This window comes from Muscardinus avellanarius (genome assembly GCF_963383645.1).
Source record: "Muscardinus avellanarius genome assembly, chromosome: 16".
Taxonomy (NCBI): domain Eukaryota; kingdom Metazoa; phylum Chordata; class Mammalia; order Rodentia; family Gliridae; genus Muscardinus; species Muscardinus avellanarius.
The window spans coordinates 2,223,991-2,237,678 of record NC_137802.1 but is presented as its reverse complement, the minus strand read 5'-3'; the positions used below and the strand labels follow the sequence as shown (position 1 = coordinate 2,237,678).

At 60.2% G+C, this 13,688-nt stretch overlaps 1 protein-coding gene across 1 annotated transcript; it reads right to left on the bottom strand.

Annotated features, from left to right (window-relative positions):
• Positions 1 to 960: 960 nt before the first annotated feature.
• EFNA2 (ephrin A2) lies at positions 961 to 13,061 on the bottom strand (the record flags this gene model as incomplete). Its single annotated transcript, XM_080712550.1, has 4 exons — positions 961 to 1,082; positions 1,282 to 1,347; positions 4,235 to 4,545; positions 12,916 to 13,061. 4 exons carry the CDS (start codon positions 13,059 to 13,061, stop codon positions 961 to 963), a joined length of 645 nt encoding a protein of 214 aa, XP_080568676.1.
• Positions 13,062 to 13,688: the final 627 nt, after the last annotated feature.

Genomic DNA, 13,688 nt, shown 5'->3' with positions numbered 1-13,688 from the left:
GAGGGCTCCGACAAGACAAAATGAGCTTATTGCCAAGTGTTGATTCTATTCTAAAAAGCCACCCCCCCCCCCGGCCTCCCCGACCCCCCGCCAAAATAAAACACCCCAAGGCAGGGCTTGAAGAAAAGAAAATAGGAAAAAAAAAAAAAAAAACAACACTTTCCAGTCCATCCTCAGGAATACATTAAAAATAAATCACAGTATATACTTGCTGGTTCTATTTACAGAAAATATAATGTCTCGCTAAGTTGCCGAGGCTGGCCTCCAGCCCGGCGTTCCTCCTGTCCCGGCCTCCTAAGTACTAGGATGACAGGTACGTGCCACCATGCCTGGATGGGAACAACCGTTTCTTTTCTTTCTTTTTCTTTTTTTCTTTTTTTTTTGGTGGTCCTGGGGATTGAACCCAGGGGCATTCTGCCCTTCTGCTATACACCCCCAGAACCATTCTATTTTTATTTGGAAAAAGGGTCTCGCTAGGTTGATGAGAGTCTCATGGCTTGAGGAGGCTGCCCTCAAACCTGCGATCCTCTTGTCTCAGCCTCCCAAGTACCAGCTGGAGGCAATCACCAAGCGCAAGGAGGGAGGAGGACCCCTGGATCGCAATTAGGGGCTCCTACCCTGCGCCCCTCCTGGTCACACCCACGGGACCCGGGGCCCCTGCCGGGGAGTCCAGAACCCAACAGCCCAGATGCCAGGCAGAGGAGAGGGGCCAGGGACCCCCACCCCAAAGTCACCGGCAACAGCGGGGAATAAATTAAATTAAAAACGCAAGTCTCTTCTGATCCGACCGTGAAAAATACACTTAAAACAACGACAAGGGCGATAAAACCAAACCAAACCAAAGCCCCGGGAGAGCCGGCGCGGGGGCCTGTGGCGGGCAGCACCGAGGAGCAGCAGCAGCGTCTGTATTTGGCGTCGAGGCGCCCGGCCGGGGCGGCGTCCACGGCCGGGGCCGGAGGACTAGGAGCCCAGGAGCGTCCAGAGCACGGGGACGGCGCTCAGGAGGAGGCGGCGGCCGCCCGGGCCGCTGCAGGAGTTGTTGCTGGTGAAGATGGGCTCCGGGGCCTCGTACAGGGTCTCGTCTGGGAACAAGGAAAGGCCAGGACGGTCAGCGCGGGGCGGGGGCCGGCCTCCTCCCACCGAAGGGGAAACTGAGGCTGGGGCGAGGCCGTGGGAATGCCCAGCTTCCACGGGGCCGCCCCCATCCCTGGCTCTGTGGGTTCCAGGTGTCAGCGGGGGCCTGGGTCCTGCCCGCCCCCCACCCCGGCTCCCAGCACTTACTGGTCGGCCGCACGTACACCTTCAGCCGCAGGCAGGGCCGGTCCGCGGCGTTGGGAGGTGTGGCCGCTGGAAGACAGGGGTGCGGGGTCAGCGGGGAAGCGGGTCCGGGCACCCCAGACCTCAGAAGGCGCTGTCTTCCCACCGGACCCCGGCGGGGCCCCGTCCACAGAACTCCTGATGGGCCCGGCCTGGCGGCCCGCACCGCTCATCCCAGGAAGCGGGAGGCCGAGGCCGGAGGATCGAGGATTGGAGCCTCAGCAACTTAGTAAGATGTAGTTTGGAAACGAAAGGGGCCCGGCGTGGGGGCGCACGTGTCACCCCAGCATTCGGGAGGCTGGGACCGGAGGATCGCGGTTCGCGGCCAGCCTCGGCTACTTAGTGAGGCCCTCTGCAACTCAGTGAGACCCGGTTTCAAAATAAAGAATAAAAAATAGGGCAGGGGGTGTAGCTCGGAGGTCGAATGCCCCCCTGGGTTCTATTCCCAGACCCACAAAAATAAATAAATAAATAAATAAATAAATAAATAAAAACATAAAAAATAAAGAATAGGCTGGGCGTGGGGCACACGCTATTCATCCCAGCATCCGGGAGGCTGAGACCGGAGGATCGCAGTTCGCAGCCAGCCTCAGCTACTTAGCGAGGCCCTCTGCAACTCAGTGAGACCCTGTTTCAAAATAAAGAATAAAAAAATAGGGCTAGGGGTGCAGCTCGGAGGTAGAGTGTCCCTGGGCTCCATCTCCAGTACCAAAATAAATAAATAAATAAATAAATAAATAAAATCAAGGCCGGGGGTGTAGTTCAGAGGTAGAATGCCCCTGGCTTCCATCCCCAGTGCCACAAAAATAAATAAATAAATAAATAAATAAATAAATAAATAAATAAATAAATAAAAAATAAGGAATAGGCCGGGCGTGGCGGCGCACGCTCGTCATTCCAGCATTCGGGAGGCTGAGACCGAGGATCGCGGTTCGAGGCCAGCCTCAGCTACTTAGGCCCTCTGCAACTCAGTGAGACCCTGTTTCAAAATAAATAATAAAAAATAGGGCAGGGGGTGCAGCTCGGAGGTAGAATGCCCTGGGCTCCATCTCCAGTACCAAAAAAATAAAAATAAAAAGAGGCCAGAGCCCAGGGGGCGGCAGGCGCGGGCAGAACAGGGCAGGTCGGTGCCAAGGCCGCGGTGCCCCACGGCCCCGCTGCCCTCTGGGGCCCCTCAAGCCGCGCGATGAGGATAAAAGACATGGGAGCCAGAATAACATTCGTCACACAGATAGGACGAAGAATTACAATAATTATTTTTTACGAAAACGCCTGTCTCGGGAAGAAAAATGTCACTTCCCCGCCTTATATTACGGGACTTCCTTTCAACACCGCCCACCCCTCCCCCACCAGCTTCTTTACTCTAAATTAAAAAAGAAGGGGAAAAAATTCCAAATAGAGCAGAGAAAGGAGGAAATGGGGCCTTGTAAAGTTTAATTTGACACAGCAGGGGCCGGGGTGTTGAGGCGCCCGGGCTCTCCCACAGCCCCGGGGAGCCAGGGCCCCCTCTCCAGCCGGATGGAAAAGGGATCCCAGCCGGCGTGGGGGCGCACGCTCGTCACCCCAGCATTTGGAGGCTGAGACCGGAGGATCGCGGTCCAAGGCCAGCCTCAGCTACTGAGTGAGGCCCTCTGCATCTCAGTGAGACCCTGTTTCAAAATAAAGAATAAAAAATAGAGCAGGGGCTGTAGCTTGAAGGTAGAATGCCCCTGGGTTCCATCCCCAGACCTGCAAAAAAAAAAAAAAAATTAGGGCAGGGGGTGTAGCTCGGAGATCGAATGCCCCTGGGTTCCATCCCCAGTACCGCAATAAATAAATAAATATTAGATATTAAATAATAAACAGGCTGGGGTGTCACTCGGACATCGAATGCTCCTGGGTTCCATCCCCAGTACCATAAAATAAATAAATAAATAAAATAAAATAAAAAATTAAAAAAAAACAGGGCTGGGGGTGTTGCTTGGAGTCTAATGCCCCTGGGTTCCATCCCCAGTACCGCAATAAATAAATAAATATTAGATATTAAATAATAAACAGGCTGGGGTGTCACTCAGACGTCGAATGCTCCTGGGTTCCATCCCCAGTACCGCAATAAATAAATAAATATTAAATATTAAATAATAAACAGGCTGGGGTGTCGCTCGGACGTCGAATGCTCCTGGGTTCCATCCCCAGTACCATAAAATAAATAAATAAATACATAAATAAATAAATAAATAAATAAAATAAAAAATAAAAAAAAAACAGGGCTGGGGGTGTCGCTTGGAGTCTAATGCCCCTGGGTTCCATCCCTAGTACCGCAATAAATAAATAAATATTAAATAATAAACAGGCTGGGGTGTCCCTCGGACGTCGAATGCTCCTGGGTTCCATCCCCAATACCGCAAATAAATAAATAAATAAATAAATAAATAAATAAAAGAAAACAGGGCTGGGGGTGTCGCTCGGAGGCCGAACGCCCCTGGGTTCCATCCCCAGTACCGCAATAAATAAATAAATATTAAATAATAAATTAAACAGGCTGGGGTGTCGCTCGGACGTCGACTGCTCCTGGGTTCCATCCCCAATACCGCAAATAAATAAATAAATAAATAAATAAATAAATAAATAAAAGAAAACAGGGCTGGGGGTGTCGCTTGGAGGCCGAACGCCCCTGGGTTCCATCCCCAGTACCGCAATAAATAAATAAATATTAAATAATAAATTAAACAGGCTGGGGTGTCGCTCGGACGTCGAACGCCCCTGGGTTCCATCCCCAGTACCGCAATAAAATAAATAAAAGAAGCAGGGGATCCGGGGCACAGCGGCTCTCCCGCTGGGGTCCTGGGCGGCGGGCTCCGTGCCTCAGTCTCCCTCCTGGGGCCCTGGCGTGTCGCGCGTGCACACGAGTGTGCAAGGGGCGGCCCCGGTCACTCACACACGTAGTAGTACTCGTGGCCCGGCCGGAACTCGAAGCCCAGGGAGAAGGGCGTGAAGAGCTGGAACTTCTCGGAGAAGCGCAGCGGGCCGCCGGGCGCCGCGGGCCGGTTGCAGTCCCAGCGCTTGACGCCGCCGCGCCTTCGGGGGTCGCAGGCCGCGTGGCCCTCGCCGTCCACCATGTACAGCACGTAGCGCTCCATGCGCTCGGCCGGCGGCAGCGGCGCCCAGTAGTGCGGGCAGTAGATGTCCAGGTAGTCGTTGATGCTCACCTCCACGGTGTAGCCGCCGCCCGCCGCGTCCGCGTGGAACCTGCCGTGCAAAGGGCCTGGGGTCAGGGGCGCCGCCACCCCGGCCTCCGGGCCCTGTGGCCCCAGCCCCAGCCTCAGTTTACCCGCAGGGATTTGGAGCAAAGGACACCCGCACCTTCCCCCAACCCCTTGGTGGCGTTCTGGGATCTCCCCAGGCACACCCAGTCCACAGTGGGACCCAAAGTGTCTTTTTTTTTTTTTTTTCCCGGTATTGGGGATCGAACCAGCCCTATTTTTTAATTCCTTTTTTCTTTTTTGCGGTACTGGGGATGGAACCCAGGGGCATTCTACCCCTGAGCTATACATTCAGCCTTATTTTTTATACATTTGTGTGTGTGTGTGTGTGTGTGTGTGTGTGTGTGTGTGTGGTGCTGGGGACAGAACCCAGGGGCTTTTCTACTTCCGGGTTATACTCCCAGACCTATTTTCTATTTTATTTGGAAACAGGGTCTCACCGAGTTGCTGAGAGCCTCACTAAGCACCTGGGGCCGGCTTTGAACCTGCGATCCTCCTGTCTCCGCCTCCCAAGTACTGGGATCCCAAGCGTGCGCTACCAAGCCCGGCTTTATTCTTTATTTGGAAACAGGGTCTCACCAAGTTGCCGAGAGCCTCACTAGGCAGCTGAGGCTGGCCTCGAACCTGCGCGATCCTCCTGTCTCAGCCTCCCAAGCGCGGGGAGGACGGGCGCGCTCGGCTTTCCCAGGATGTCTCTCGCCCTCCCTGATGGTCTCTCAAACCTTGAAACAGAGTCGTCCCCCCAAATCCCTGGGATCAGCAGCTGCTCCGCACCTGGCCACCCCCTGGGGTTCCCTGGGCTCTGACCCCCGCGCCCCCCAGCGGCCCGGACGCCCCCCGACCCAGCCTGGCGGTGGAGGGCCGAGGTCGGCGGAGGTTGGATCTGCGGCTGTTTGCCATCGCCGCCTCGGGCTACAGCCGGGAGCCCTCAGATCTCCAGGCCGGTCCCCCGGGTTCCTGTCGCAGCAGCCAAGAGGCCGGCGAAGGAGGCCTGAGAGCAGCTCATTAGCACATAAAAACCCCGCGCCGCCCCACAGCCGGGGAAACTGAGGCCCTGCGGGAGGGGGCTGCGTGCCCGGCTTGCTAATTGCCAAAGCGGTGGCCAGGCCCCCTGCCGCCCCAGAACCTCCAGAGCTGTGGGGAACGGCAGGGTGGGAGGCCGGGGAGGGCGCCCGGCTCTCGGACTGGCTCCGTGGCCGCCTTCCACGGCCTAAGGCGGGGGCCACGGGGCTGCTGGTTTCAGCCCAGGGGAGGGTCAGTCTCCCTCTCTCTCCCTTTTGGAGGGGGGTGCTACATCCCAGTCCATTCGTTTATTTATTTGTTTTTTATTTATTTATTTTGTGGTCCTGGGGATGAAACCCAGGGTCATTCTACCTTCGAGCTACATTCCCAGCCTTATTTATTTATTTATTTATTTATTTATTTATTTATTTGTGGCCCAGGGGCTTTCTACCTCCAGACTATACTCCTAGACCTTTATTTTTTCTTTCGGGTCTGTGTATGAAACCCAGGGGCATTCAACCTCCAAGCTACACCCCCTGCCCCCCCCCTTTTTTTGGTACTAGTGGTGGAACCCAGGGGCTTTTCTACTTCCGAGCTATACTCCCAGACCTGTTTTATATTTTATTTGGAAACAGGGTCTCACTGAGTTGCTGAGAGCCTCACTAAGTAGCTGAGGCTGGCTTCCAACCTGAGATCCTCCTGTCTCAGCCTCCCAAGCACGGGGATGACAAGCGTGTGCCACCACGCCCGGCTTCCCTTGACCTACTTTCGTTCTTTATTTTGAAACAGGGTCTCACTAAGTTATGGAGGGCCTCACTAAGTAGCTGAGGCTGTCCGCAAACCGAGATCCTCCAGTCCTGGACCTATTTTATATTTTGTTTGCAAACAGGGTCTCACTAAGTTGCTGGGAGCCTCACTAAGTAGCTGAGGCTGGCTTCGAACCTGCACAATGCTCCTGTCTCAGCCTCCCAATCGCTGGGATTACAAGTGTGCGCCACCACACCCGGCTCCTTATTCTATTTTGCAGTACTGGGGGTGGAACCCAGGGGCATTCTACCTCCGAGCTCCACCCCAGCCCTATTGAGTCTCACTGAGTTGCAGAGGGCCTCACTAAGTAGCTATGGCTGTCAGAGAACCGGGATCCTCCAGTCTCAGCCTCCTGAATGCTGGGATGACAAGTGTGTGCTAACACGCCTAGCATCCAGGCTTCTTTAAAAGTAATTTTTGTGTGTGTGTGTGTGGTACTGGGGGTGGAATCCAGGGGCTTTTCTACCTCTGAGCTATACTCCCAGGCCTGTTTTATTCATTATTTGGAAACAGGGTCTCACTAAGTTGCTGAGAGCCTCACTAAGTAGCTGAGGCTGGCTTTGAACCTGCGCGATCCTCCTGTCTCAGCCTCCCAATCGCTGCGATTACAAGCGTGCGCCACCAGACCCGGCTAAAAGTAATTTCTGAAGTCAGGCGAGGTGGCGCACGCTTGTAATCCCAGCATTCTGGAGGCTGAGACAGGAGGATCGGGATTCAAGGACAGCCTCAGTTTAGTGAGGCCCTCTGCAACTCACTGAGATCCTGATTCAAAATAATGAGTAAAAAATAGGGCTGGGGGTGTAGCTCAGAGGTACGCTACCCCTGAGTTCAATTCCCAGTACTGCAAAAAATAAGTAAATAAATAAAATAGGGCTGTGGGTGTAGTTGGAAGGAGGTAGAATGCCCCTAGATTCAATCCCTATTATCATCACCAAAAAAAAAAAAAAAAGGACACTTCTGAGCTGAACATAGTGGGGCTACAAATGCCCCCATGGAGCCGGCGCCTGACACCGCCGCTCCTCCCGGTCAGCCCTGCGATACATACAGTGGTGCTCGAGCCACGTTTGTTGATTGAACAAGTAAAGTTAAAACCTCAAGGGTTCAAGCACTTTGAGTCGCTGGACTGTCAGGTTGCAAAAAGCAACTCCCAGGAGGGCCTGGTGAGGGGCGAGGACCCTGGGGGGAGCCCCCTCCCCCCAACGAGCACTGGCTGCCTAAGCTGGCCTTTTTATTATTTTTTTCCTTCCAGGCTTTTAAATAGCGTCAGCCCTGCTGTGTAGGCATTCCAGGATCCAGGCTGGCGGAGGAGCCAGGGCGGGCGCCTTGCCCCTGCTGGGTGGCGCCTGCACGGGGTTGGGGGAGGCCAGGGGAACCCACCCCAAAACCCAGCCCAGGAAGAAGGTCCTGGGCTGGAGATGCGGCTGCTGGTGGGACGGGACACCCATATATGGCTGACGACGGACTGGGGGCGTCTCTTCCCCAGAGCCCAGGTCCCCACGGCACCTCCTGCCCGGGCCCCCCTGCCCGGCACGGCGGAGCAGAACCTCTGAGACCGGGCTCCCGACCCGCACCCACCCGGCCCGTTGCTAATTAGCTCCTTAAAAGTCATTAGATGCTAATAGCAAAGAAACTAATTAAAAGCCTCAGCCCAGAGCCGCGAGTGGCGGCGCACGCCTGTGATCCCAGCACTCGGGAGGCCGAGACCGGAGGATGGCGGCTCGCGGACAGCCTCGGCTGCTCAGTGAGGCCTCTGCAACTCAGTGAGACCCGGTTTCAAAATAAAGAATCAAAAATAGGGCAGGGGGTGTGGCTCGGAGGTCGAACGCCCCTGGGTTCCATGCCCAGACCTGCAGAAAAAAAAAAAAAGTCTCAGCCCAAACAGGTGGGGGTGTGCTGAGCTGCCTCCCAGATTGGAAACTGAGGCAGATGTCGGGCACGCGGCCTCTCGGGCGACGGTGGCGTGTCTCTGATGGGTCCGGACGATGCTTACCGGCTCCGTGAGCGGGCAGACGGAGTCCCGCGGCCCAGCGTGGGGTCACAACCGCTCCCGGCCTTCAAGTGGCCGGAGGGATGGCTCCTCCATCTCAGGGGTGGCCGGGACTTTAAGTGAAACAGTACGGGCAGAGCCAGAGAAAAGACAATCATGGGCCGGGCGCGGTGGCGCACGCTTGTCGTCCCAGTACTTGGGAGGCTGAGGCAGGAGGATCGCAGGTCTGTGGCCAGCCGCGGAGGCTTAGTAAGGCCCTGTTTCAAATAAAAAATAAAAAGGGCTAGGAGTGTGGCTCGGAGGTAGATGCCCCTGGGTTCAATCCCCACCTGCTCCTCCAAAAAGAAAAAGAAAGAAACAGACGATCGGGGAAGTTAAAAAGAAAGGGCCAGGCGGCAGCCAAAGACGGTGCCAGGCTGGGGTCTCGGAGGCGTGGGTGACCAGAGACACAGTCCGAGAGTGTGACTGTTCTGTGCCCCCCCCCCAGGACACGCAGGCCGCCCCTGGCCCTCCCTGGCCAGCCTGGACCCGGGGAGGGAGACGGGCGACTCCCACAGATAGAGGGGGACCCCGAGCGGTGCCCAGCGCCCTTCCTGTGGCCTTAGAGAAGTCACTCTATCTCTAGACTGCCAAGTGGGGACCCAGAACCCCTCAGGGAGGGCGGAATAGGGGGCGCAGAGCTGCGGAGTGGGGCACACAGCCCCGCAGAGCTAAGGTGCCCCCGGGAGACCAGGGCACGGCGGCCGAGGACCCCACACCTCGGACGCGGGCGCAGGGAGCGGGTCCCGCCCAGGGCTGGCTCGGCCGCAGAGCTCGAACTCTGAGGTTAAACGGAAGCCCGGAGCCGGACGCGGGGCGCACGCTCGTCACCCCAGCACTCGGGAGGCCGAGACAGGAGGATCGCGGTTCGCGGACAGCCTCAGCCACTTAGCGAGGCCCTCGGCAACTCAGTGAGACCCTGTTTTAAAGAATAAAAACTAGGGCTGGGGGTGTTGCTGGGAGGTAGGAGGCCCCTGGGTTCCATCCCCAGTACCGAAAAATAATAAATAAACAAACAAACAAACAAACAAACAAACAAACACAAAGCTCCGGACGGCTTCTTCCACAAGGAGCTTCTAGGTCTGAGACGGTGGGTCTGCCCGGAGCAAGGCTTGGGGACCTGTCTCGGGAGTATCAACCTGGTGGGTGTGCGGCAGGACCCCCAGATCTGCCGGCTGGCTCCAGCACAGACTCACAACCTCCCGGGCGGCCTGCGCCTGCGCCCATGACCCTGCGGGACCCTGAGACCAGACGGCGGCCCAGGAGCTCAGAGCTGGCCGGCGCCAGGCCCAGGTCACACCCACTATGTCGGCAGCGGCCCTCCACGCCGAGCCTCAGTTTCTTTTTATGTTCTGACCAAGGCTGCCCACCAGGGTCCACGGCACCGAGGGGCCAGGGCCGGGAACAGACCTGACGCGGTCATCCACGTGCCCATAAGTCCAGAGAGACAGACGGACGCACGCACAAAGACCCCAGGAAGGTCAGGCTGGGCGGAGCTGTCGCTGCGGATTTGGGGGGACCCAGAAAGAAAGCCGTTCTTTTTAATCACGGGAGCTGACTCAGTTTCCCTCCCTGGTTGGGACTTTAGGCCCCTCAGACTTAAGCAGCCCCTTTAAGCCTGCTCAAAGCCCCCCCCGCCCGTCGAACCTCGGTTTCCCACAGCCCCCCCGGGACCCCACTCCCTGGTCCCCAAGCTCCCGCAAGCTGGACGGCTGAGCTCTTACACGAAACAAAAAAATCACCCTCCTGTGGCAAAGCACACCGTGGCCCCTCAAAGCCAGTTCCTCGGGAGCCGGGGACGCCGGGTCACCTCTGCCGCAGGGGCCGCGGCCAGGCCAGAGGCCTCCATCGCCTGCCTGCACTGGCCCCGGCCCCGGCCCCAGCAAGTCACCGCCGTGGAGTCTCCTGGGCTTTGGTTCCACACTGAAGCTGTCCCCCCAAAAAGGGTATGTGTCTACTGCCACACGCAGTAGACGCGCACACACACACACACACACACACACACGCATCTCACACGCGTGTGGCCCAGTGTGGCAAGCGTTCCGTGCAGGGACGCTGGTGCGGATATGCGGGAGCTTCGCACGCACACACGTATGGCGTACACGCACAAGCATGCGTGCAAACCTGCCACACACGGCCGGACACGTGTGTGCGCCCCACATAAAGGCACGTACCTCCAGGGGCTCCAGGACACACCGGCGTATCACACATGAGAACACACAGCCTCAGGTATGGCCCGCGGTGCCTCCCAGGTGCACGGCCCCGCACGCACACAGACCAGGGCCACCCCCAGCACACAAGATGCGGAAAAGCCGGCGGGTGATGTCCAGGCGAGGGGCCCGGTGGCCAGCCGAGGGGGGTCCAGCCCAGGCGGGTCCCATCAAACAGACCAGAGAGAGTGGGGGGCTCGGTGGCGGGACTGGGGCACGGGGCCCCACCCTGCTATGGCCGAGCAGGCGGGCACAGGCCCCCACCCGGAGATCGCGGCTGTGTGCGTGTAGGAAACACACCTTGCTGCGGGGAGAGTGTGATTTGGGACCCAGACACGTCCTTATTAACTAACCTCAGTGCAGGTGTGGGCCAGCCCGGCAGGCGGGGCGCCCGCGGGCCCCCATCTGAGCGGCCTCTGCACGGCTCTCTGTCCCCCAGGGGAACGCACCCACCCCACCTCCGCCACCACCCAGCGTCATCAGGAGTCTCTGCCTGACCCCATCTTCGTCCCCCCAGCCCTGTCTCACACCCTGGGCCGTGTCCCCATTGGTGGGTTCCTCTTGAAAGCTAGGACCCAGGCCCCCCCTCTGGCATGACCGACAGCCGCTCCTGGACCTCAAACCTTCCGAGGGGTGCCCAGGCTGCTGAGAGCCCCCCTTCTACGGAAACCCCGATTTGTCAACGACAAAGCCCCAGTTTAAATTGGTCTGAGATTCCTGGGGAGGGGGCCACCGAGGGCACTGCAGGGTGTTGGACGCGGTCACCGGCCACCTGGATGCCCAAGGGAGGAAGGGGAGAGCGAACGGGGACACCTTGCGCTTGGGCTCTGCTCTGGGCCGTCCCCTCGGGCAGCGGCCAGAGCGGGACCGTCGGGCCACACGGCAACAGGAGCCGGTCCAGTGGGCGGCCCAGGCGGGCGCCGGCGGGGCATCTCTGCCCTGCTGAGGGTCCAGCCTGCAGCCCTGGGCCCCGCGGCAGGTGGGGGCAGAGGGGCCGCCCCGACAGCCCCCTTCCTTCCCCGTCCCCCGGTTCCTTGAGTGTTTGCCAGAACAAAGGAGCGGCCACGCTGGGGATGGAGATTCCGGAGCTGAAACTAAAAACTTGGACCGGGGACGCTGTGCTCGCCGGGCTCGGCCAGCGACAGAGAAGAGCCTTAATCAAACCCACATGTGACCGGCGCGGCGGGCGGCTCGGCTCCGGCTCTGCGGTGGCCCCGGCCATCCCTGCTGAGATCCGGGGTCCCTGCCCTTGGCCCTGGGGCCTGACCCCATAGCCCTGCGTGGATGGGGGTACGTGTGGGCATGCTCCCCGCCCCCACGGCGGGACACTGGCCGCCCTTGTCCCAGAGCCAGCCTCAAAGAAGCCCCTGTCTGCAACTTTCTGCCGGGGATCTGGGCGGCCGGGCCGGCGGGAGGACGGCTCTCAGCCGCAGAGAGAGCGCGGCCGGCACGGGGTCCGCGGCGGGGAGGCTGGCCAGCTGGGCCCCCCGACACGGAGGCGGCCAGCCCCGTGCTAACCGTGAGACTCTGCACTGAGACTCACCCCAAACCTCGGGGCCCCCGGAGCCCCGGCTCCCAACGGATCCCCAGCCCGCTTTGGCTGCTGAGACCCCAGAACGGCCCGGAGGGTTCTGCAGATGTCCAGGATGTGGTCAGTGGCCAGCAAACTTTTCTCAGACTACCGGGAGCTTCTACCAGCCCTCCGCACAGACGAGATCGGAAACATGGGGGGCTGTGTAGCAGGCGAGAGGACTGGGGGAGCCCCTGGGCGGGCGTGGCAGGCTCCGGCACCCCGCCACCCCATCCCGCCCCAGCCCTGGTCCCCAGACCGTGACCTTGAGCTGGCCCCTCACCCCCTGTGCCCTCAATTTCCCCCTCAGCGCTAAGAGAAGGAAGGAGGACACCTTCCCAGCGCACCTCGCGGGCTGACACCCCAAACCCTGTGGCCCTCAGTCTCCCTGTCCCTACAAAGCCAGGACCCGGCCCCCCGGGAGGGTCGGTCCAACTCCCCAAGTTCACCCGGGAGCCCTCGGCGGGCGCACGGCGTCTACACCGCTCGGCCGGGCCGGTCCTGCACGTCCAGGGCCGGCGAGCGCCCCGGCCCGGGGTCCCCAACTGCGGAGCCCCCCGGGGACCCCCACGGCGCGGAGGACCCAGGTCCCCCAAGTTGCGGGGCGAGGCTCAAGGCTGCCCCGCTGCGAGGGCGCCCGCGGGCCCCCAGCTCGGGGTCCGGGCAGCCTGGGGGGCCGGGGGCGCCCCGCGGGGCGGCGGCGCGCGGCCCCCAAACTCCGGGGCGGCGGGCGCGGCTCACCTGGGGTTGCTGCGGTTCCAGTACACGGCGTGGCGGTCGGCGTTGGCGCGGGCGGCGTCCTCGGCCAGCGCGCAGGGCGGCGGCGGCGGCGGCAGCGGCAGCAGCAGCAGCAGCAGCGGCAGCCATGGGCGCTGCGCGGGCGCCATGGCCCCGGTCCGGCCGCCGCGCTCTCCGGCCGCCGCCTGCCCGGTCTCCGCCTCCTCCGCCGCCGCCGAGCGGGCGGGGCGCGCCGCGCTTGGAGATCCCGCCGCCCCGCCCCCGACCGCGGGCGCCGAGAAGCCGGCGGGCCCGGCCGGGACTGGGGCCGCCCGCAGCGCCGCTCCGGCCTTTGTCCCGCCCGAGCGCCCGGGACCGCGGGCGCCCCCTCCCGGGCTCCACCCAGCCGCGCCCCGCCCCGCCGCCCCAGGGCCCCGCCCCGGGACCCCCAGCGGCGCGGCCCGCCGCAGGGGGGTGTAGACCCCCGCCCGGGCCCCCACGCCACCGCCCAAGGACGCGCAGGGATCCCCGGGGATGCCCAGGGATCCCCAAGGATGCCCACGGATACCCAAAGATGTCCAAGGATGCCCAAAGATGCCCACGGATGCCCAAGGATGCCCACAGATGCCCAAGGATGCCCAAGGATGTCCAAACATGCCCAAGGATGCCACGGATACCCAAAGATGTCCAAGGATGCCCAAGGATGCCCACGGATGCCCAAGGATACCCACAGATGCCCAAGGATGCCCAAACATGCCCAAGGATGCCCACGGATGCCCAAAGATGTCCAAGGATGC